Source organism: Eleginops maclovinus, chromosome 19 (assembly GCF_036324505.1).
Source record: "Eleginops maclovinus isolate JMC-PN-2008 ecotype Puerto Natales chromosome 19, JC_Emac_rtc_rv5, whole genome shotgun sequence".
Lineage (NCBI taxonomy): Eukaryota > Metazoa > Chordata > Actinopteri > Perciformes > Eleginopidae > Eleginops > Eleginops maclovinus.
Window position 1 is genome coordinate 17,484,647 of NC_086367.1, and position 23,632 is coordinate 17,508,278.

At 41.7% G+C, this 23,632-nt stretch overlaps 3 protein-coding genes across 4 annotated transcripts; 1 reads left to right on the forward strand and 2 right to left on the reverse strand.

Annotated features, from left to right (window-relative positions):
• The first annotated feature begins 522 nt into the window (after positions 1 to 522).
• acvr1l (activin A receptor, type 1 like) lies at positions 523 to 8,479 on the forward strand. Its single transcript, XM_063909117.1, has 10 exons — positions 523 to 677; positions 1,371 to 1,454; positions 1,644 to 1,898; positions 1,989 to 2,200; positions 2,599 to 2,698; positions 5,090 to 5,236; positions 5,685 to 5,960; positions 6,219 to 6,416; positions 6,512 to 6,642; positions 7,158 to 8,479. Exons 2-10 carry the CDS (start codon positions 1,382 to 1,384, stop codon positions 7,287 to 7,289), a joined length of 1,524 nt encoding a protein of 507 aa, XP_063765187.1. The 5' UTR covers positions 523 to 677; positions 1,371 to 1,381; the 3' UTR covers positions 7,290 to 8,479.
• Positions 8,337 to 12,829, reverse strand: d2hgdh (D-2-hydroxyglutarate dehydrogenase). Of its 2 annotated transcripts, none has more exons than XM_063909115.1 (10): positions 12,655 to 12,829; positions 11,626 to 11,970; positions 11,462 to 11,519; positions 11,236 to 11,375; positions 10,954 to 11,147; positions 10,705 to 10,873; positions 10,429 to 10,572; positions 10,196 to 10,338; positions 9,786 to 9,951; positions 8,337 to 9,609 (listed from the first exon to the last, which is right to left on the reverse strand). In XM_063909115.1, exons 2-10 carry the CDS (start codon positions 11,966 to 11,968, stop codon positions 9,347 to 9,349), a joined length of 1,620 nt encoding a protein of 539 aa, XP_063765185.1. In that variant the 5' UTR covers positions 11,969 to 11,970; positions 12,655 to 12,829; the 3' UTR covers positions 8,337 to 9,346. The 2 variants fall into 2 exon arrangements, with proteins under 2 accessions (XP_063765185.1, XP_063765186.1); XM_063909116.1 differs by having other exon boundaries at positions 11,626 to 11,994.
• Positions 12,830 to 13,882: 1,053 nt separating this feature from the next.
• On the reverse strand, positions 13,883 to 22,454 carry LOC134881621 (RNA polymerase II elongation factor ELL-like). Its single transcript, XM_063909113.1, has 12 exons — positions 22,173 to 22,454; positions 19,874 to 19,918; positions 19,630 to 19,751; positions 18,926 to 19,086; positions 17,669 to 17,973; positions 17,330 to 17,454; positions 16,549 to 17,035; positions 16,378 to 16,465; positions 16,076 to 16,142; positions 15,693 to 15,864; positions 15,031 to 15,075; positions 13,883 to 14,922 (listed from the first exon to the last, which is right to left on the reverse strand). Exons 1-12 carry the CDS (start codon positions 22,305 to 22,307, stop codon positions 14,818 to 14,820), a joined length of 1,857 nt encoding a protein of 618 aa, XP_063765183.1. The 5' UTR covers positions 22,308 to 22,454; the 3' UTR covers positions 13,883 to 14,817.
• Positions 22,455 to 23,632: the final 1,178 nt, after the last annotated feature.

Consider the following 23,632-nt stretch of genomic DNA (forward strand, 5'->3'; position numbering starts at 1 on the left):
TAAATTATTTCGAAATTAAGTGGAAGTGGTGTTTCCTACAGTTATGGTGGCCTGACTGAACTTATTCCCTGCATGAACTGTACCAATCAGAAAGGGTTTTGTTAACTGTTTCAGTTACCTATTCTTAAAGGGTGCAGGTGCAATAATTATCATTACACAAACATCTGAAAGTGTTATTTTGCACAAAGAATATCTTGATTTTCGATATCTTATCTATTTCTGCTGTCAATAGGACACTTGCGTGCTTGCACTTGAATACCATTTTTGAATTCAGAAATTATATGTTTTTTAAAAACGTAGCTATGTTTGATTCTTTGAGTATCTCAATACTTCCTCAATAATAAAAATACAATATTTAACTGTGGTGCAACAATTATAAGCACAGTACAATATAGACGCAGTTCGTGAATTGACTTTAAAAACTTATAATGTGTATATTATAGGATATAGTTATTTTTATCATACAACCTGTTGGAGGACTCCCCTGCCCCACAATGCATCTCGTTGGTAATGTTTTGGTGACGTCATGTGTGGTTGAGAGATAGGGTGGGTTGGGCTGTCCTTTGCTCTCTCGGCTACTTACATCTCAAATAACACTAATAAGAATATTTAAACCTAATATAGGGATACACTAAAATAACATAATGAGTTAGAGGACTGTATTTGGTGTGTGCCAGGTAGGTGGACATTTTTTTATCGCTCTGTTTTTAGGGTCCTCGGTTCCAGGCTGTGCCTTGTGCTTTACAGCTAGCTTAGCTTGCGGGGCTAACAGCAGCAGCGCCGGGCAGCGGTCTGTCTGAGTGGCGCCTCAGAGTCGACTGTGGACGGCCAATAAAACCGCTTGTTAATGGCCTGTTAGCTACAGCAAACAACCAGCCCCACGGAATTAGAGGTTGACAGAGCAGGGTTGCTTTTTTGGTAGTGTACCTAACACCAAAACAGGAGGCTGTGACATTGAAATTGAAGATGTTATTGTTAGATGAGAGCAGGATCTGTGTTATTGTACTAGTTGTTGCTAATGCTACATTGATAGTTACCTTGCACAGGGACAGCTCCTGTAGAGCAAACCTTTTAAAGCCATTTGTAATAGTTAGCACATGATTCCATTTTTTTTAAGGTAAAGACATGCAACTTCTTGAATTATTAATGTTATCAAATTACATGCGGCTGTCTTTGAACTAACTACAGTTCATGCCATCATCAGTCATGTGTTTTAAATAAAGCTTTGACAGGACTATTGGCATTCAGCCTTTATAAGTTGTTGCTTCCTTTCTGTCTGAAGTCTAGGCAGCGATCATAATAAAACGTAAAGAGGCTAAATGTAATTATCCTCTTGTACTCATCTGAACTCTCTCTTCCTCCCCTGTCAGCGCACTGAATCATGGGTCGGTGTAGAGTCCACCTCCTCCTGCTGCTCCTGCTGCAGACCCTGCACACATCGGCTGAGGGCTCAGGTACTGTCCTCAACTTTATCTTTCACTTTTTTTTTACAGAAGGTCCCTTACCTTTATCTCTATCGATTTGATAAATGCATAAATGCTCTCTGTTGGCTTGCTTCCTTAAATATGTTAACAGTGTATATATGTTTCTATGCCATTCAAATCAGCCTGACTGCCTGCTGAACTCATGTCCTCTCTTCCCAGATGGACAGTTGACGTGTCTGTTTGACTGCCCGAAATGCCTCCAGGCCACCCAGTGCCCCGGTACCCGCTGCTTCTCCTCCGTAAACATCGAGAGCAGCGGGGTGGTGTTTAAGCATGGCTGCCTTGTAGGGCTGGATAATATCCATCTGCAGTGCTCCACAGCGCCTTCTTTCCGACAAGCCATTTTATGCTGCGCCCAGGACATGTGCAACGACAACAGCACCAGGAGTTTGCTGATGTCTTTGCTTCCCACAGGTTTGATATCAAATCATAACATGCTTCATTTTAGCAGGGAATTAAATTGTCAAAAATTATCTGATCCCAATTTTTCCCTTTTGTCCACAGCCCCAGAAGGGGAGCCTGTTCGGTACCGTGTAGAGATGTTAGCCCTCTTTGTGCTCGGTCCGGTGGTGGTTCTGGCTCTGCTGTCTGTGTTGTCAGTGCTGGCCTGCAGGAGGCTCCACCACGGCCGTCTGCAGAGGCTGCAGGAGTTTGACGCTGAGCAGGGGGCCATTGATGGCCTCATCACCTCCAATGTGGGAGACAGCACTTTAGCGGTAAGATAAAGACAGGTTCTTGTTGAAATAATTAAAAGAGTTTCACTACAAAGAAAAGAGGGGTTCCCTTTAACTCGTAGTTTTAACAGCGTTTACATCTGTTGGCAAGGTGTTCTCCCCTCCCAGAAATTATTTTTGATTAGCGTTTTTCGGGGGAATTTACAAGTCATGGTGCAAGATGCGATTCACCTCAATGTAAAATGCATTCAATATTGCTTTGTCTGTTGAGCAGGAGAAGATATGGACCAAGATTTTTAAAGTAGCGCCTCACAATTTGCTATAAACAAGGTTTTCATCCCAATCAGATCTTTGTTTTGCACTGCATGTGACGTCTATACAATGCTCCTTCCAAAGATTATGACATGTGGATCTAATCTGGTCTCTGTGTGTGTCTTTAGGACCTGTTGGATCACTCGTGTACATCAGGTAGCGGCTCGGGTCTCCCCTTCCTCGTGCAGAGAACTGTGGCCCGGCAGATCAGCCTGATGGAGTGTGTCGGTACGTTATACACACTGCGGCGCACAGATACCTGCAGGGTGGATTCAAGTCTCTTTGGCTGACAAAATGATTTCATCATAGGGCATTGCTTTTGTTTCTCCCTTTTTCTTTATTTTGTATTTCTTACATCAAAATGAATTCAACATAGGACGACATTTTCATATAAAGAAAACAAACATAGGTTATAGATAAGTTTGCCTCACATATTCTGAAAAATATATACAGAAAAACATCCATGTTTCAAAAATGAAATGTCCTTTGCTCTATGCTTTAAACACGTAATTTAATACAACAGACAAAATATTTATACAAAATGACATAATAAACAAATGATTCAAACAAACACCCACAAGCAGCCTGTCGCGCAGATTATTTTGCATAAAGCACATTGTCAGGAATTCTTGCCTCAGCTCAGTTTCAGGTTGCAGCAGATATGATCAGTGTTTCGGATGACTGTACATTATGTAGTTATTCTAGGATCAAACCCGTATGAAAATACAACAGCAGATGATGCAAGGGAAACAGTGACAGGAGGTCACATCTATTATCATCGTTTATTATATGGAGCAACTGCATAAACACAAGTCATGTGTTACTTTGTCTTTCCATTCTTCATGTTATGGACATTATACAGTGGGGCAAAAAAGTATTTAGTCAGCCACCAATTGTGCAAGTTCATTTAAAAAGATGAGAGAGGCCTGTAATTTTTATCATAGGTATACCTCAACTATGAGAGACAGAATGAGAAAAACAAATCCAGGAAATCACATTGTCTGATTTTTAATGAATCTATTTTCAAATTGTTGTGGAAAATAAGTATTTGGTCAATAACAAAAGTTCATCTCAATACTTTGTTATATACCCTTTGTTGGCAATGACAGAGGTCAAACGTTTTCTGTAAGTCTTCACAAGGTTTTCACACACTGTTGCTGGTATTTTGGCCCATTCCTCCATGCAGATCTCCTCTAAAGCAGTGATGTTTTGGGGCTGTCGCTGGGCAACACGGACTTTCAACTCCCTCCAAAGATTTTCTATGGGGTTGAGATCTGGAGACTGGCTAGGCCACTCCAGGACCTTGAAATGCTTCTTACGAAGCCACTCCTTCGTTGCCCTGGCGATGTGTTTGGGATCATTGTCATGCTGAAAGACCCAGCCACGCTTCATCTTCAGTGCCCTTGCTGATGGAAGGAGGTTTTCACTCAAAATCTCACGATACATGGCCCCATTCATTCTTTCCTTTACACGGATCAATCGTCCTGGCCCTTTGCAGAAAAACAGCCCCAAAGCATGATGTTTCCACCCCCATGCTTCACAGTAGGTATGGTGTTCTTTGGATGCAACTCTGCATTCTTTCTCCTCCAAACACGACGAGTTGAGTTTTGACCAAAAAGTTCTATTTTGGTTTCATCTGACCATATGACATTCTCCCAATCCTCTTCTGGATCATCCAAATGCCCTCTAGCAAACTTCAGACGGGCCTGGACATGTACTGGCTTAAGCAGGGGGACACGTCTGGAACTGCAGGATTTAAGTCCCTGGCGGCGGAGTGTGTTACTGATGGTAGCCTCTGTTACTTTGGTCCCAGCTCTCTGCAGGTCATTCACTAGGTCCCCCCGTGTGGTTCTGGGATTTTTGCTCACCGTTCTTGTGATCATTTTGACCCCACGGGGTGAGATCTTGCGTGGAGCCCCAGATCGAGGGAGATTAGCAGTGGTCTTGTATGTCTTCCATTTTCTAATAATTGCTCCCACAGTTGATTTCTTCACACCAAGCTGCTTACCTATTGCAGATTCAGTTTTCCCAGCATGGTGCAGGTCTACAATGTTGTCTCTGGTCTCCTTTGACAGCTCTTTGGTCTTGGCCATAGTGGAGTTTGGAGTATGACTGTTTGAGGTTGTGGACAGGTGTCTTTTATACTGATAACCAGTTCAAAAAGGTGCCATTAATACAGGTAACGAGTGGAGGACAGAGGAGCCTCTTAAAGAAGAAGTTACAGGTCTGTGAGAGCCAGAAATCTTGCTTGTTTGTAGGTGACCAAATACTTATTTTACCGAGGAATTTACCAATTAATTCATTAAAAATCCTACAATGTGATTTCCTGGATTGTTTCCCCCATTCTGTCTCTCATAGTTGAAGTATACCTATGATAAAAATTACAGCCATCTCTCATCTTTTTAAATGGGAGAACTTGCACAATTGGTGGCTGACTAAATACTTTTTTGCCCCACTGTAGGTCACATGCCTGGAGTTCTTGTTGTGTCACACTGTACAGATGTACTAGTCTGGAATTGGGAAAATGTTGTGCTGTTGATGTGGAAATATCAGATCTGTTTCTGAGTCGGCTGCAGTATAATTGCACACTCTGAATATTTCCTCCTCCCTCTTTTCCAGGCAAAGGGAGGTATGGGGAGGTGTGGCGGGGCCAGTGGCAGGGCGAGAACGTGGCTGTAAAAATCTTCTCCTCCAGAGATGAGAAGTCCTGGTTCAGGGAGACGGAGATCTACAACACCGTGCTGCTGAGACATGAAAACATACTGGGTGAGTCTGCCACACACACAACTGTTGGATCTTGTTAGACCACCTTGTTGCAAAGGTGCGAAATGTAATTAAGAAAAAACATGTTTTTAGTTGTAAAAGACTAACTCAATTCATTTGTAGTTGGAGCCAATTAACACATTCACTTTTTTACCTCACCCAAACTCCACTGCATTATTTCTTTCGAGTGTATTGTTAGAATATAGTTGTGATAGAACTTCAACAGTTTGAATTTCCTTGTTGTAGATAAATCTCCCTTCCCTTCAACGTCCTTTTGTCTTAACCCCTTTATGTTTGAAACAGTGACACATCCTGTAGAGCTGAACACAATATAAAGCATGCATGCAATATAATATAATGCCCTCCAGCATCATCACACTGATAACTGACCGGTACCAATGTTGACATAACAGCAAATTAAAAATAGAACACATCCTGTCTCTTCTCCCAGGCTTCATGGCGTCCGACATGACGTCTCGCAACTCCAGCACCCAGCTGTGGCTCATCACCCATTACCATGAGAACGGTTCGCTTTATGACTACTTGCAACGGGTTGCCGTGGAGACGTCGGAGGGCTTGGCGATGGCCGCGTCGATAGCGTGCGGCCTGGTGCACCTGCACACGGAGATCTTCGGCACCGAGGGGAAACCGGCCATCGCACACAGAGACCTGAAGAGCAAAAACATCCTGGTCACAAAGGAGCTGCGCTGCTGCATCGCAGACCTCGGTCAGCACTGAATTTTTACTTTTACTTAATATCACTATTATTCTGACGTTTAACAACTATTATGCAACAAATCCATATTTCTCTGAGCATTTTATGTTTGGAAACCAGCATTGTGCGCATTGGGTTGAAATATATTGTTCTTTTGCACAGCATCTCTGCATCTTTTAGCTGGTTTGTATCCATGCCAGAACTTCTAAATGTGCCCGGATTTGTTTTTTTAAGTCTTATTAAAACGCTGCATGTAACTCTGTGTTGCAGGGCTGGCTGTGACCCACTCACAGGCAGACAACCAGCTGGATGTGGGCAACAACCCGAAGGTGGGCACCAAGCGTTACATGGCGCCTGAGGTTCTGGACGAGACCATTCAGATCGACTGCTTCGACGCCTATAAGAGAGTGGACATCTGGGCCTTTGGGCTGGTGCTGTGGGAGATAGCGAGACGCACATACAGCAATGGTGAGGCACACTGTGCTTCTTCAGGACGGTGACACCCTCCTCTGTAAAGACTCATCCTATCGCTCTATTGACTCCTTTTGTCATTGACTCCCTAGGTATTGTTGAGGAGTACAAGCCTCCGTTCTACGACCTTGTACCAAATGACCCCAGCTTCGAGGACATGAGGAAGGTGGTGTGTGTGGAGCAGCAGAGGCCGTTCATTCCTAACCGCTGGTTCTCTGACCCTGTAGGTGTTAGTCTTTTACTGTATGCGCTGTATGACCGTATGACAGTGTTTTATGACATTTTTAATGGCTCTCTATTTTATGACTTCTTGTTTTAGACATTTCTATACTATACTATGCCTTTCTGACATATGATACCACAATAAGACTTATTATTACTTCTTATGATTATGACATAGATGATATGTTTTATGACATACTACATTATGACATTTCTATGACATACTGCACTATGACCTTTTATGATATGCTCCAAAATGATATTAAAAACCATAGAATCTAAATGTAATGGCAATTATATTAACACAAGCCATAAACCTTAACACGCATTACTGATCCCTCGCATCGGTCTGCTCTACCACGGTTAAAGGCTAAACATAAAGGCTAAAGGGACTGATACCAATGCAAGTGAGATAGCCGGACCTCATTAATACCCAGAATGCTCTTCATACATTTAAAAGCTGCAGTCACATCCTTAAATATCCCCACCCTCTCCATCTTTTCTCCCCTCCCTCAGACTCTCTCTGCTCTGGTGAAACTGATGAAGGAGTGTTGGTACCAGAACCCCTCTGCCCGGCTAACGGCGCTGCGCATCAAGAAAACCCTGGACAAGATCCACAGCTCTCTGGAGAAGGGCAAGGAGTCGTGAGGGGGAGAGGAGCATCGGGGGAAGCCGCCTCATGAGCGCAAACAAGAGCCCCGTGTTTGTGAAACGAAAAAGGACGATAGAGGGGGGTGCAAACGGAGAACCAGTTGTTCAGGTGTCACCCAGCCTCACCCTTCTCTTGCTCACTTTCACTGTGGTTGCCTTCCACCGACCTCCCCCCCCCCCCCCCCGACGAGATCACAGACGTTTGGACCTGCCTTTGTTACAGGACACACACCGTGGCCCCTTGTGCTTGCACTGACCTGAACTGCAGACTGTTACTGAGCGTGAAGAACATGGATGGCATATTGTAGTACTCCATCCCAACGCTTTAACGCCCACTGCTCTCTCTCTCTCACACACACACACACACACACACACACACACACACACACACACACACACACACACACACACACACACACACACACACACACACACACACACACACACACACACACAGCTATATTTTCTGATCCCCAGCCAGTGTCTTTTGGCCTGTGTTCGTGGCTTTCTGCTCAGAGACAATCAGAAGTGTTTCACTCATTTAGCTTTACAAAAACATGCCAACCATTGTCACACACACACACACACACACACACAAGGAAAAGAGCCAATGGAACTAAGATGTGTTTCTTTTTTAACTTCTTTTCAAATGGTATGATATTTATTAAACTCCACTGCGACCACACTACTGAGAACATGTCAGACAGACTTTATACATATATATAGGCAGTTACTGTACTGGACTCTACACACATTGTCTTTATTGGAACTAGTATTTGTGGAGAAATAGAGGGAAAAAGTAGGAAATAGTTTCTCGCTGAGCTTGTTTGTTGTATTTAAAAAGAAATAGGATACGGTACTACAGATACTTGATTACTACAGATAAACAGGAAGTACCTGCCAATATGCATACATCTGTTTCTTATAATATGAGTATGATCCTCTCTTCAATCACAGTGGAAGCTCGCAGAATAGTTCCATTAACAACTCTTCTCCCATCATGCAACACACACAATCTCCTGAATAACAAACACAAACTCTGTCAACATTTGTTCCATTTTTATTCAAGATTTATTTAAAAACAGATAAAGTTGCCTCGGTGTGCGATTACAAATCTTTGCAAAGCTGGGTTTGTTTTGGAAAAATGTTGCTTTGTCTTTTTTATATGTAATAAAACATTTACTGCACTCTCGCCTCTGATTTTATAAAAGATAGACATTTAGTTGCCAGTTTAAACGGTCCTTTAAATAAATCTCATCTTGATTAAGGTTTGATTTCAGTTTTGTCTAAATTACAAATTAATTATTATTTTGATTCAACTCGTGTAGGAGGATACCTTTTGTGTGATTCTGAAAAATGTTTATTATATTGCCCACTTATATCACTTAGGGTAGATTTAAAAAACCTCCTATGATTCAGTTCGACAGCACACTGAAAAGTCGAGTTGCATTAGACTGTGAAAATGTAATTGAAAAGAAATCACAATTTATACAAACAATGACACTCAGACCACAGCGCCCATTGTCCAATGCTGAAATCACATGCTTCAAACTACAGTCAGGTTCATATGTACATTGATATTGTACTCATTTTAAAATACAAAACTTTGAACTGTATATCCCCACATTGTTGTATCCAGTTCCTTGTATTGGCCTGCTCGGGATTTTACAGATAATTGTAATGCATCGATTATACATCTATTAATGGTCCTTCTTTTAAGACCTACACTGGTTTCTATGGAATAAGGAGTGTTTCACACTTTCAGTGTGAGTGACGGTGGTAGGTGGTAATGTTCAGTGTTAACATCACTTGTGGTATTCTAAGAGACTTCCGCAGGGCATGATTTAACACCTTGTTGAAGCGGTTGATCTGCCAGTAAAACTTTCTGCATACAACAATGAAGGTACTCTCAACACTTGCACCAAATGTGGACAAAATGTATCACAAGTAAGGGCCTGATGTTCCATAGAAACATGGTAATAAAGTAGTAGCTAAAATGCATTAACTGTCTGCATACACACGCTCTTAACCCACAGCAATGACACAGTTTGGGGTCATTTAAGGTCGTCCGGTAGAGTCTTGTATGGGTTGAGGATGCCCTTAGGGTCCAGCATGGCCTTGATGTTCCCCATCAGAGACACAGCCGAGCTGGGTTTGCTGTAGTAGATGTAGTTCCTCTTCTTCAGGCCCAGGCCGTGCTCTGCACTGATGCTGCCGTTACAGCCAGCCGTCCACTCGTACACGAAGGGCTCGATGGCAGCGAGAAGAGCGGGGTCCTTGGCAGCAGAGGTCACATTCAAGTGGAGATTTCCATCACCTAAAAGCACAGATGGACAGAGATGGTGGAAGAGTGAGGTGTGTCTAAACCACTTAAATACTAAACTCAGGATAGGTATTTTTTATACAAATCTTACAGTATCTCTTGCTAGCAGGCCACCTTTTGACGTCGAAATATTAGACACTTTTTCAAGTCTTTCCATCATTTGGTCTTACCTACGTGTCCGTATCCCACCACACTCTTGGCTCGGTCCCCCAGGTGCTCCCTCATGTCCGTAACCAGCTGGTAGATCCGCTCCACAGGAAGTGAGATGTCGTACTTATAGGTGAAGCCGTCATGAGTCAGCGCCTCGGTGACACGCTCACGCATTGACCATAGAGCCTGAAAAGTTGATTGCATCATTGTAATTTGTATCCAAACCGAGGTTTTAAACAAAGATGAGGAAAAAGAGCGGTTGATAATCGAGTCCACATAAAGATATTAACTAAAGAACATTACTACGATAAACCATGAGGATTTCAATTCAGAACAACAAGAAAGGGGCTGACTTATTCACTTCAAAAAAGACCAGATTCAACACTGTATTCTCTTTACTTTCCAATGTGTTGTAGATTAGAAACAATACCCTTATTTTTGAGTCTTCAGTTGCCACAGTCCCATCAGTAACCAACAATGACGTCATTGCCTCCTCTAAGAAATTGTGGAGTTTCTCCCCGTCATGTGTTGAGTCGGATCCAGATGTTTCGATGACGACGTAGAACGGACAATCTGCAAGATGGAGGGAAAAATGTGTCGTGTGTGTGTGCGTTTCATTGCTTATAAACTAATATGTGTGTGTATTTGTGTGTGTTTGCCTACCAGAGATGGGATTGTGTAGTTTGAGGTGTGTATTCAGCAGCCTCATACACTCACTGTCCAGGAATTCAAAGGCTGATAGAATTTCTCCCAGCATGCCTCTGGAGAGCTGAAATGTCTTCAGCAGCTGCTCAAACGTCTCGCAGCCTGAAAAGAAATAAAGAGAATAAAATAATTCGACACAAGCTGATTATGACGTAATTTAAATGGATTGTCACACAGTATCCCTAACTTTCCGCATACGTTTGCCAATATTAATCTCAGATAAAATAATCTTACCAAGAAAAACCACATTAACAGATTTGGGTTTCTTTGGACAGAGGATGGACACTGCAGTGATGACCCCCAGTGTGCCCTCAGAGCCTATGAACAGCTGTTTGAGGTCATATCCTGTGTTGTCTTTCCGCAGCGTGGCCAAGCAGTCCAGCACTCGCCCATCTGCCAACACCTGAACATGACACATACGCACAGTGTTTCTATCCTTCAGCTTTTTTTAATACAATATTTGTTGGTCATTCAATTACTCACCACTTCCAGACCCAGCACAGTCCCGTGTAAGGAGCCGTATCGCAGCAGCCGGAGTCCACCTGCATTCGTTGCCACGTTTCCCCCAATATGGCAACTGCCTTTTGCACCCAGATCAAGTGGCATAATGTAGTCTCTCTCTTCCAGGTGAAGGGACAATGTCTCCAAGACACAGCCTGCCTGACAGGTCAGAATGCCTGATGAAGGAGGAAAGGGGTGGACAAAATGCTGTAAATATTTTTTCGGAAAAGGCAGGCAGCTCATTTTGAAAGCTTCAGTATTTACCAGAGATGCTGTCAAAGGTGAGGATGTTGTTCATAAGGCCAGTGGAGAGGATGATTTCATCATAAACCGGCACGCTGCCCCCAACCAGCCCAGTGTTGCCTCCTTGAGGGTTCACTGCCAGGTTACGACTGTTACAATACCTAGGTGGGGGGAGTAAAACAAATTTAACTCCCTTATAAACCACTGACTTATGTATTTGTCCATCTACACACTATTTGGTTTTTACTTGAGAATTTGAGAAACTTCTTCAGTTGTTTGAGGTCTCAGCAACAACTCACTGGAACCTGCAGACGATGTTAAAAACAGAGGAATTCCAGATAAGGATATACCCATCAGTGAGGTGGTCTAAGAAAATAAATCTTCAGGCGAAATGAGTTGAATTAACTTCACCTTTCACTGTCTTGAGCCAATCCACATTACTGGACTCCAGCAGGTCCGGGTCAGTGACGGCTCTGCCTGGTAGGATCTTCCTGAAAAAGGCTAAATCTTCCTGCGTTATTCTGGAGAAAGGCAGCCTGTCTGGGGCTGCAGCAGGGGACGGCTTGGGCCCGTCCTTCCCAGTGTGCAGCTTTCGACAGCAGATTCCAAACTGCCATGAGGTAGAGGGCAGAAATGGGCAGTGGAGGTCCAGAGGTGAATGTCTCGCTGTGACTGTCGATGAGAGGGGGCTTTGGGGGACAAGATGCCTGAGGGCTCTCTGCAGCCTTAGTGATCTTTGGAAGATCCCTGCCATGACTGGAGTTAAAGTGGAAAAACAAGCTAAAGTGGGATAAATATTAAGACAGAAACTGGTTAAATTCTCAATGAAGTTGATATTCTAAAAAATATAAACAAAAACACTAAAATCCTTTAAAAAAAAGTGGTGCCCTGCTTGTCAAGAACTACAATATTACATTTTGAGTCATTAGGTCACAGCTTTAGGAAAACACTATAGAATACTATGTCACAAGAATTCACAGTATAGCATAGCCAAAGAAACATCAGAAATCCAAAAAGGTCATGGTATAGTATGATGTAAAATAATCAGTCATGGTATGTCCAAAATTGTATTACGTTGAATATATTAGAAAATACCATGTAGTATTATATCTTGAAAATATTTTTTGAAAACTACCTTTATTATGTTTTATGTCACAGCATACTTGTGTTCTTTGAATGCACCATTGCATTGTTATTGCAATTAGGAAATAAATAGTTTCTAAGTTTGCAAATCGTTATCCCTAGAAAGGGGCATTTACCTATTATGTTAGAGAACAGCCTGCAAAATGGCACTGCGTTTCATCCCTGTTCTGGCAACAATATAGTTTAATTTCGGGAGATATAAACAGGCTTAACCACAACTGTAATTACAGTTAGCTTAGCTTGATTAGCACACAGTTTGGTATGACTTAAGGGAGCCATATCTTTTTATTTACTCACCATAAACGTTCAGCTATCAGCCAGCATGTTTTCGAGAGTGTGCCTTTCTTCCTGTTATATCTCCGTGAGAAATATGTCACGAAGTTCAAGGGCAGTGAAGTTACTTATGCATGCCACAGTAAGTGTATACAACTAGCATGTTTTGCTATTGAAAGGTGAAAGGTAGTAGAGCTGACAATGGACCAATCAGAAGACTTCTTTGAGATTGAACCAATAGCTGTGAGCCTTTCATCGTGACTGTACAGCCAATGATAACTGTGGAAAACAAAGTCACTCCACCGCAGATTTAGAACAACAATAAAAGAGTTAATACATCACTTTTTATACCACCACGAGGGAGCCTCTTTCTTCCCCACGTGCTGTCTGGACTGGAATCAAAAATATTGCTTTTTTTTTTAATGTAATCCCGGGACAGTTTTCCTTTCATGGGATAAATTGGATAAGGACTTGTATTTAAGTGATCCAAACATGACTGGCATGCAAATGTCTGACCAAAAATGCGCTGACTAACCCCACCTCTGATATGTATGAAGTTATTCCTGAAAGTTCATCCGGTTACATCCGGGAATATCGAACCCCAATTATTTAATTTCAAGGGTATTTATGATAAATCCGGAGGTATTTAAAACTACTTTTGACATACATTACCTCTAACCGACAACATAGTAAACTACTAACCAACACTAATGACATTTTGAGATACAATTACTTCTGTCTTTAATAGAGCACAGATGCATGTCCTTTAAATATTTAGACTTAATAACATGGACATTTTCTTAAAAATGCACCGCTTGAGATTTTGTTGTAAACCATCACAAATGGACAAGCCTTTTTTCTTCAATTCAAAAACAACTGTGAACAAGAGAGAATAGGGTAAGCGCCATTAGAATCTAAAAGCTTGGCAATCAATCGGTTAATAATCAGAAGGATTAAGACTTTATGCTAACACTCTTAAGACACTTGCATACACAAAGTAATCTACACCTTCTGTAACAGCATTTAGTTTTGCTGTGCCTAATGTGTGCTGGCTTGTCTCTTTGACTATTAAAACATTTCTAAAATACTAGTTTATTACTCTCTGGAAAAAGACTCTATTTTATTCCAGTACATTCATTCATCAATCTGAGGTCATTTACATCATTTCCTAATTATATTTCAACTTTTTTAGTAATAACTGCATGAAAGTTTGGACCGCCCTTATCATAAATAAGTCAAAGATAAAACAAAATGAAGACAAATGAATTTATTTAAAAGTCTGACAACATTTCTCTATCCCATGCATGTTGAAAACACAAAGCATGCAACCGCAATCTCAGCATACAGTAAGAATGGTCTGTAACTTTCTGTACTTTGATAAAAAAAACAGTTATCATTCTGTGAATTCCCTGAATACAACTTCCAGTTAACATTGTGGTTAATATAACAGTCTCCAGTACTCTTGGAAATCCACATTAAGGATAACAGCGGTGGAATACTATGAATCCAGTCTGGGATTAGAAAACCATTTCAGGCACTGGCAATACTTTCAGGAGTGATTACTGAGCAGATCAGGTGTGAACGGAGGAGAACTGACACAATCTCCATTCACCCATCCTACAGTACAGTCGCTTCTCAGGATGATTCCCAGCAGTTATTCTGTCTGGGTATGTACATTATGAAGTTGTCTCGTGCTTTCCTAAACGTTGAAGCTGACAGAACACAAACACCCACATGGTTTCACTTAAACCATTTTAACCCCTCAAAAATACTATAATGATTGACAGGAATATACATATCATTTTTTTTTATATTAGCACCTCATCTCCACATAAAGCTCATTGCATTTTTTAAATTGAGAACATAGTTGTAGCTTCAGGAGCGTTTATAAAACCTTTGTTACTCCTTCTGACCTTAGCAGTATTGGTTCACCATAGTAGCAGCCCAGTGGTTCAAAGATTTCTTCCATCTTGTAGGAAAATATCTCATATTACAGTTATGCTTTTCTTATAGTTCCACGTCTGCTCAGCACAAATGATCCCCATCCTCAGGGACATTTCCAGCAGGACTTCTGAATTTACGTTTAGCCCTGAAGGCCGAAGATTCGCAGTCCTTTGCTTCAGCATCGTGAACCTGTCCCGCCTCAGGATCATCGTTGTATCTCTTTTGAGTTCACCGGTCCCACAGTCAGACCTGCTGCTGGTCGTACTCTGATATGAGCTTCTTGATGTGGGCCAGTTTGTTGTGTAGATATTCGCAGCGAGTCTTGTCCTTGTTGTAGTTAGGGTTGGACTAAACAAGGGGAGAAGATGAAGATAGTATTTAGCAAAGAAAAAGAGGAGTGGAGTTCCTCAATGCAGCGAGATAGGAAAGATATAGCTGCTTTAAAAATGTTGTTACCTTTTTAATTTTGCGATACTCCTGGAGAATTTGATTACGAACCGTCTGCGAGAGAAGAAGAATGAATTAATAACGGTAGACATTTATATAACTTTTATCGCGTGTAGTGTATCCAATGTTTCTAATAATATATGTGTGTGACAAAAAATGCAAAACCTAAATCCTTCCTAGACATTTTCTTAAAGCATGTAACGCTGCTCCTTTAAAACATTTCTTTACAGATATGTTGAGGAAGGAAATGTATTCCAACACATTTGTTAGATTTAAAAACACAACCTCTGAGTTTATGACAGAAGTGTTCGAATGAATCATTTATTATTTTTATGAAATGAACACTAAAACATGCAGATGATGCTTGCACGGGACGAGGGATTTTTCTAAACGTACATTTAAGTATCTCCTTAAATGCGTCTATGACTGAAGTAATGTAACATACAGCTCCCGAAAAATAGAGACCGCTCCAAATGTTTCTTTAATCTTTATCTCTACATGTGTGGCAGCCATTCCTCTGTCTGTTGAATTCCAAATTGTCAGTAGTTTATAGAATACAATAAAACTCAAAGACATGTCTATAAATAATAAAACCAGAGAAACTGATATTGCTGAAGAGGTCTCTTAATTCTTTCCACGGCTGTGAGTCTTTAAGTTAAGAGCTTTTTCACCTTGTATTTATGTGATCCTTGGTGTAGCTCTTTGAGCTGCGCGTCCAGCTCCATGAACTGCCGCGTCACTCCGTCAATACGAGCGTGTAGATCCCTGTACTCGTTGTACTCCGTGTTGAAGTCCTGCTTGTAGCTCTGTCTCGTTTCATGGCTGCAAATGGCTGTGTACGTCCTGTGCAGAGAACATGAAAGAGCATCAGACCACTACAGTACCCACCTACAGAACCTACTAAAAATCTGATTAGTACTGCTAAACAATTGGTATGGAGATCATGGACAAAAAAATCACCATTACAACCCTGACAACTACATTTTAAAACTAGAAATAGTATGTTTGATCATCTTGTTAGAGTAAAAGGTTTGTGAGTTGTTTGTTTACTTACAATAAAAAGTCTTCTTTGTCATTGTCTTCTTGAAGCACTTCAGATTGAAACAAGATTTCACTCGGCCCTGAAAGAAAAGTGAGAAATGTCAAACAATGTGAAAATATTAAACATTTTACATTTGAAGTCATTTGTCTGTCATGTTTAGTTTTTTGAAATGTCACTATTAATCATGTGGCTAAAAAAAATAAAAGGAACAGGATGGGAATATAACAATAGGGCATTGGAAAGCTTGGAATATGTAGTTCCACTGTGAATAAACAGGGTAAGGGGATAGGAAGGGACTCGCTAACAGCACTCACCTATGCTGTCCATGGTGACTTTATCGTTTGGATCGTCTGAGCTGTGATCCTTTCTCTTTCTTTTCTTGTCTCTCGTCCTATCCTTCTCCTTGACAAACAAAAAAAGATCTCAATTACTACCATATCGAGGGAAACAAAAGCCTTAAACTAAATAAAAAGTGGTTTGCGAACCTGATCACTGTGCTTGTGTTTGCTCTTCTTCCTTTTGATGGTGTGTCTGTGCAGGTCAGGCACCGTCAGAGGAGACGGAGGGCGATCAGAGTTGGGTGGAGGAGAGTCTTTTATGACTTTGGGTTCCTCTTGAAGAACCGGTGTTGGTTCTAGCCTCTCGGCCACCTCCGCTTTCCGCTGACACGCTGCTGACAGGGAGTCAATAAGCTGTCGAGGATCAAGCGAGTCCCTTTGCCCGTCGTTCCCTTTCACTTCTGTGGCGTCTTGAAAAGCTGCTTGTTCTGACGGCCTCGCTCTTGACTTCTTGTCAGCTGTTTTGCAGGAAAAGCGGGATATCCTGGGCTTCTTATTCGCCAGAGGGTCGGTGTATTCCTCTGGCAGGGAAGGTTTTGGGCGGTGCGCTGGGGAGGAGTTGGGGGTATCTCTTAGGGGACTGACCTGAGCCTCTGGGACGGTGAGGAGGTTCTGTTGTGGCTGAAATAGTCTCCTGCACAGAAAGGATAAGATGATTAATATAGACGACATAAAGACTACAATCATTTACATTTATTTTGCATATTTAGTTAAAAAAACACAGTATGTACATATTAGGTAGAATATGAATTATAACTTCTATCTTAATTCATGACCTCTGTTTAATTGACATTGTAATATAGCCCTAGCCTGAAAACGTTAAACTATTTTTTTCTATTTCAGTCCTTCTGTAGGGCAGTGTGATCCTCACAGTTCTTGAGAAGTTGCTACGATATGAACATGGTAGCGTGGATCTCATCTGTGTTACCTGACAAGGATGCGTTTCAGCAGCTGCTGGTCTCCTGAGGTGTATCCTGGCCAGTCCTTGTGCAGCTCCTTATACAGAGCGTCCTTCAGGACCATTGTTTTGTCTCTACTGTTGAGCTGACCAACCTGTGTACAAATACACACAGAAACACAAGAATAAACCCGGTGAGAAAATACTTATTCTTCTTGATCTGTTTAAACTGCTTTCACGGTGACGGTGTTTGATCCCCATACTGTGGAGGTCACAGTTATGTAACGCGACATGACAATGCTCCAAAATGGTTATTCTCGCCTACTTTTATTTAGACCTCTATCTAAGTGTCTAAAATGAATGAATTACCTCCATCAGCACAGAGTCCAGCATGTCCTTGTCTCCGGCTGTCAGTCCATCTCTCTGCAGCCTCAAGATGAGCTCCGGCCTCTTGAATGGCCTCAGGGCCAGCAGATGTGTTACTCTCTCCCTGAGCGGCCTCTCCTGCACGTCACCCACACTCTTCCTGTGTGAAGCACACGGCCCCTTCTTCGGCTTAGACTCGGGAACTTGGACACGCCTCTTAATGTTGCTGAGGAGGGACTGGGGCGCCTGTCGGGGTTTGGTCAGGCTGGCCAGCGCGGGATTCGGGGCTCGCACCGTCACCTTCTTACCTGCAAAAAGAGCAGGACATCTCACATCAAAAGCTGCCCTTGCCATATAAATCTATAATATTCTGTTGCTTGTCTCAGGTAAAAGAAAAAGTGACTAGGTTGAACATACATTTTAAATGTTTGAAACCACAGCTTCAAACGAGTGCTTTTTAAAGCTACAGTTCGCAAGATCAGACGCCAGAGGAAGATCCTTTATAGGAAGGTCATATCTTTCCTGTGGCGGAAATCGTGGATGAAAAGAGAAACAACCTCGTTTCACCTTGTCAGAAACCCACATTCGGGTTGCAAGCAGTCACACAAGTCTCAGTGAGCAAAAACTGCTCTATATTTTAGGAAATAACCACACAGTTGCACAAGCCTGTAGAGAGTGAGGAAGTGTTTTTTTTCAAGCTTCCTCTGAACTGACAAAACCATCCAATCCAGTGTGTGTGTGTGTGTGTGTGTGTGTGTGTGTGTGTGTCTGTGTGCGTTCACTGAAACAAGATGACGGTGGCTAAAATATCTGTTTAGAAGGAAGCGGTTTGGTGGCTAGAAGAAGAAAGCCAGCTGTGACGCGATAAAAAGCTAAATCACTGGTTTTATCATGTGGATGTATATTTTGGAAAACAGAACACAGCCTCTGCAGCTTTTCAGACACTCTGACCTTCATATATAAAACAACAATGTGTACTGAAGATCAATGTGTGTGTTATTTAGAAATGTGGGAGAAAGCCGACAAAAAGGACAACAATTGAGGAAGAAACCAACACTGAGTGTTACCATGTCACTGGTTACCAGACATGTTTCTATGGCAACCAATGCAACATGGCTGACTGTATTTCTTCTTTTTTTTGTTGGCTTTTATCAGCAACACAGTACACATTTGTCTCCAGGCCATTATTATTCCCCAGCTGGAGTTATCTGTTGTATAACGGAGCAGATTGCACATGGGAGTGTTTTCTGTGTTTCCTACCCTGGAAGCGCCCCCCCTGCTTGATGACAATGGCCCCTCGGCTGCGTGTCTCCTCCTCAGCCTGAGCCATGCTCTGTCGGGCCTTATCGTACGAGTCATCTGTGGCGTTCACTGTCATCTTTCTCTGAATCACCCCGAGACATGACAGCTCCTCGGCAGCACTGAAAGGAGGGAGGACAGCGGGTAAAGACAGCGATCTGACAGAGCGCTCAGGACTCCTTCTACATGTTATCTATTTCAAAATGAGTGTGAATATGTATGATTGATGAATCCAGTTACTCTTCCATCCGCTGGTTTACTCTACTACAAAACACACAGCATTTATCCGTAGTTTATTATTGTTTATCGTACGTGTCATTTTGGCATCAGCTCCAAAGCTTGCGTTTGTGTCAGCTCTCAAACTGGATCGCCAATCATGAATCATTTCTAAACTTTACACAACTCTTGGCATTTATCAAAAACACTTGGCTGCATTTCCAGGCTTCCTAGTCCTGTACAAACGGGACACCCAGGGTTTCTGACATTTAAAGAGTCTGACAGCAGCAGGGTGCCTTCCACACAGAAGGAGACATTATATAAATATTGGAACTTTACTCTGAAGAGCACACTTGTGAGGAGGTCTTGAATTCAACACGTAATCTCCATGCAGCATAAAATTATCAAAAGCATCATTGCTTAGTTAGCTATTATTTGTCGTGTTTTACCCAGTGCAAAGCTGTTGGAAGCAGTCAAAGCTTCCATTGGGATTATCCCGGGCGACGCTCGTCAGGCCAAAGGTGAAGACCCTGCAGTCGTCTCTGTTCTCTGAGCAGGGGACGGAGATCCTCTGCGACATGAAAGAAAAAGAAACAGACAAGAGAAACAATTAGATTCAAGATCTTTCACAAACCCCAGCGGGAGATTAAATTATTGATTAAGCATGTCAACGGGTCAACCAGTTCATCTTACCCCTTTGCTGCCATTAAAACTGATGGTGGGACGGGAGGACCAACCCTGAAGAGAAAGACAAATCATTTCATTTTATTCAATCTCTCTCACACACACACACACACACACACACACACACACACACACACACACACACACACTTCAGAATTATCATTTCCTCTAAGTACTGATAACATTTCTCTGTGTTGGAATTCAACAGACACCGGAGTGGTCTCAATTTTTTCCGGAGCTGCATCTATGCTAAACATACAAAACAGAGGGTGTTTTGTGGTCGGTGATACATGTTCAAGCTCTCGTTCTTCCGTCATTGTGGTTTTATTACTGCTATTACTCAACCTGTGTACTTTTCTGTTTGTAGGGCGGTGTTCTTCCTGTCTGTGTGAAGTGTACCAGGTGATTAAGTCAACTCAGATTATCAGCTGATACCAATGCAAGGCTATCTATTTCCCCAAATTGTAATCTCTTCCCTTCACTGTGCAGAACTTATTGAAACATTTTTATGAAGGCTGATAGTGGACTGAAGTGATGCATGGATGTAGAAGTTTAGACATAAAAGGCTGTTGGAAAGGCACTACTGCACATGAAATGAAAGTGCTGTAAAGCCTTGTGTGGCTCCAGATCTGATAGATTGCCTGAAGTTATGTAATTTGAGTTAGTGTGTGTTGCGGCAGAACAGTGTTGTGAAGTAAGAAAACAAAGCTGGAGGCTAGCTGATCAAGGCTACATTAGCCTTCCTACTGAACTGCATTGTGGGTAATGTAGGTGCAGTCTTGACAAGGCAAAACAAAAAAGAATCTCTGTACAAAGGTTCTGTACACTTTGATTGATTCATTTTTTTATGGGACTGATGATTGATGCTAAATTGTTGGAGTGCTCTTTAAAAAGAAAACGGTATTTACTCAGAATGGCTCACAAAATACCTCCTTTGGTAACCTTTGCATTTGCACATATATTGATTAGATTGGTGCACTACCAATGATGAGCCTCACACCAATTTGCTACTTTGTTTATTCCCCCTCCACACAGACACAATTAAATAGTTTTTTCCCCAGATCACACAATCTATCTGTTCTATTAACTCCACAATGGGATGTCTGTACGCCTGGTGTATCCTGTAACTTCTGCATCATGTGCCAATTTGGTTTTATAAGAGGGCACTGGCTGAGGTCATTACGACCTGCTGCTCAACTACAGCAGCTTGTCATTTTTAGAATATGGCGAACAGAGTGAACTAACAGCCATCCCTCACAGGGGAGAATTAGTCTGCAGGAATCAGCACAAATGACGGTCCCAAAGTGACACGTTTGCAGCACGGATGGAAACTATGCGATGACTAGAATCTAATTGACCTTTTCAAGGGGAGGACATGTGAGTCCACCTGTTGATGGGTGCAGAGAGTGAGGTGGCTGCCAGCACTCAAGTTTGGCCCGGGTACATGTAGACATGGGTTTTTTTTTGTCTCTGTGGTCAGGCCAAGTGGGTTATGAATAGCCACACTTAAAGCCCAATAAAGAAACTAGATATATGCACAGCAACAGTATTGTGTGGATGTAAAACTCTCTGTTAGGTGTTTTCCCTTACTTCCTGTGTGGCGCATCATAGTAGTATTACTAAGCATGACAGGAGCTGTGTGGTATTCATATTTCCACAGAATAATGGGGTTGAAGTTTTTACTCAGGAGTTTCCTATCTGTGTTTCAAGAATAGAGGAAGTGTGTGTGTGTGTGACTGCACTCCGCTCAGAGTTCCTGCAGTGTCTGATTCATTTATGATTAACTGGGTCATAAGTTAGTACAATCTGATCAGCTGTTTCCCTGAAGCCACTTTGTATATAAACAGGGTGCAACTTCATTCATGTTTGCAAACAAATGGCTCCATCTCTGCAAAGCAATCAGAGCTACCCGCCTGCTACTTCTAGCCCCCTTCTCCCCCCTAACAGCCTTGTTTCCTTTCTCCCCTACAGCCTGTTTCCTTTCTTCTCTGCTCCTCTCATGAACATTCATAATACTGGCCAGCAGCTTGTAACCACTTGGCCAGCAGCTTGTTGCCACCACACTGGGAAGCGTTTCCGCATAGCATTATGCAACATGTATTATTTCATAGCTTTAAAGGGGTATGTAGCAAACACAACAACCAAGGAATTGGTGAACTTAGGCAGGAATGGACCCACCACCTTCCTCGCCTTTTTTTAAAACATTTTTTTACTAATTACTGTTTAAGTAAGTGTCTCTTTCACTAGGTGGTTACAATATCAGAAGTTACTGTACATAATTCGAGGAGAAGTGAAATAAATAACCTACCTTGCCGTTGTGAAAGGAGCAAATGGCTCTTGCCGCGCTGTCAGTGAGTTTTACATGAAAAACAGAGACGTTAGCGCCGTTGCTCAGTTTACTGCTGGATAACCCGTAACACTGGTTCTCCTTTAGAGCAGACATCCCGCCACACACTCGCCCCTGTCAGGCTTATTCCGGACCGAACAAATCCCACATAAACAAACAAACATTGGCGACAGGATCAAGAGAAAGAAAGGACTGAGCGGGTCGGTGTGGCTGCTCCTCCGCCGCGCGCTATTCTGGAGTAGATCGCGTTACGTCATGACGGATGAGCGGATTTGATAGGCCCAGAGACATAAATAAACCGTGACGTAGGATCAACGTAACCACTTCTGCTTCTTCTGCCTCCCCCCTCACACTATGTTAATTGTTCTTCTTTCATATGAAGGGAACTTCTCTGTCTGGTCATTCATATTTCTTTATGTATAAAACAATACAAATAACTTTCATAATAAGCCTTACAAAAACACACCATGTTAATTGTCTTTCTGTCAAATGAAGGCAATTTCTCTGTCAGGTCATTCATATTACTTTACGTATTAAACAAAAATACACTTTATACAATTAGAAAGATTTTAAGTTTTCGCTGGATTTGTAATATGTTCACCCTGGGCTGTAGCCAGGATTTAAACATACTCATGTCAACCTTGGTGCCCATAATATCCTCCAACAATGTGTATGATATTTTATTTATTAGCCTAAATATAAGCACACAATGATAATATTATTTCACACGAAGACAATTTCTTGTTCAGGTCATTCATGTTTGTAAAACACATAAAAATAAAATAAAATAAAAAACTATAATAAGAAATAAAAAAGGATTTCACTGGATTTGTAATATTTCCATCCACTGCTGTAGCTAGGATTTAGAAATACTGAAGTCAACATTGGAGCACACAATACAATCCTGTATTTCTTGTGTTATGATTTCTTAAATGTTTTATAAAATAAGTAAAATAACTGACTTTGAAAAATACTTTCAATTGCACAAGAAACGTAAACAGGAACAAAATCTGCACAATTGCAGCATACATGGCATTCTTTCATGTATTCATGAGGATTTATGTTATCCCTTTTCTCTTACGCACTCTGCTATTTCCCTTGCCTCAAACTAATTGCTGTTCTGTCTTCATTGCCCATTTGAAGGTTGCTGAAGTGTGGTCTCATACAGACTCAGAGTCAGTCGTTCTTGTACTATGACAGTTTTAAATCAAAGTTAATGAATTAAGTTGGATTTATTTATTTAATTAGTAGCTCAGTGCTTTGCAGAGAACAAAATAAATGAAGAATGAAAAATAGATATAACAAGCACATCACATTTCTCTTTATTTGACATGTTGCGTATGAGTTCAGTGTGTGTCTCATCTGTCTTTCTCTGCCAGTATTTGAGTGCAGACGGTGGTCACAAGTCAGATGAGAACTGT

Excerpts from the sequence above, each read along its gene's own strand:
- d2hgdh (XM_063909115.1), bottom strand. The coding sequence starts at position 11,968 with ATGGCAGGGATCTTCCAAAGATCACTAAGGCTGCAGAGAGCCCTCAGG. Across the intron at positions 11,520-11,625 it reads TTGGCTCAAGACAGTGAAAG|GTTCCAGTGAGTTGTTGCTG; the intron begins GTGAAGTTAATT and ends CATCGTCTGCAG. Across the intron at positions 11,376-11,461 it reads GAAGTTTCTCAAATTCTCAA|GTATTGTAACAGTCGTAACC; the intron begins GTAAAAACCAAA and ends CCCCCCACCTAG.
- LOC134881621 (XM_063909113.1), bottom strand. The coding sequence starts at position 22,307 with ATGTCTGCTCTAAAGGAGAACCAGTGTTACGGGTTATCCAGCAGTAAA. Across the intron at positions 17,455-17,668 it reads TGGACTCTGTGCTGATGGAG|GTTGGTCAGCTCAACAGTAG; the intron begins GTAATTCATTCA and ends ATTTGTACACAG. Across the intron at positions 17,036-17,329 it reads CTGAAACGCATCCTTGTCAG|GAGACTATTTCAGCCACAAC; the intron begins GTAACACAGATG and ends CTTTCTGTGCAG.
- acvr1l (XM_063909117.1), top strand. The coding sequence starts at position 1,382 with ATGGGTCGGTGTAGAGTCCACCTCCTCCTGCTGCTCCTGCTGCAGACC. Across the intron at positions 1,455-1,643 it reads CACATCGGCTGAGGGCTCAG|ATGGACAGTTGACGTGTCTG; the intron begins GTACTGTCCTCA and ends CTCTCTTCCCAG. Across the intron at positions 2,201-2,598 it reads TGGGAGACAGCACTTTAGCG|GACCTGTTGGATCACTCGTG; the intron begins GTAAGATAAAGA and ends GTGTGTCTTTAG.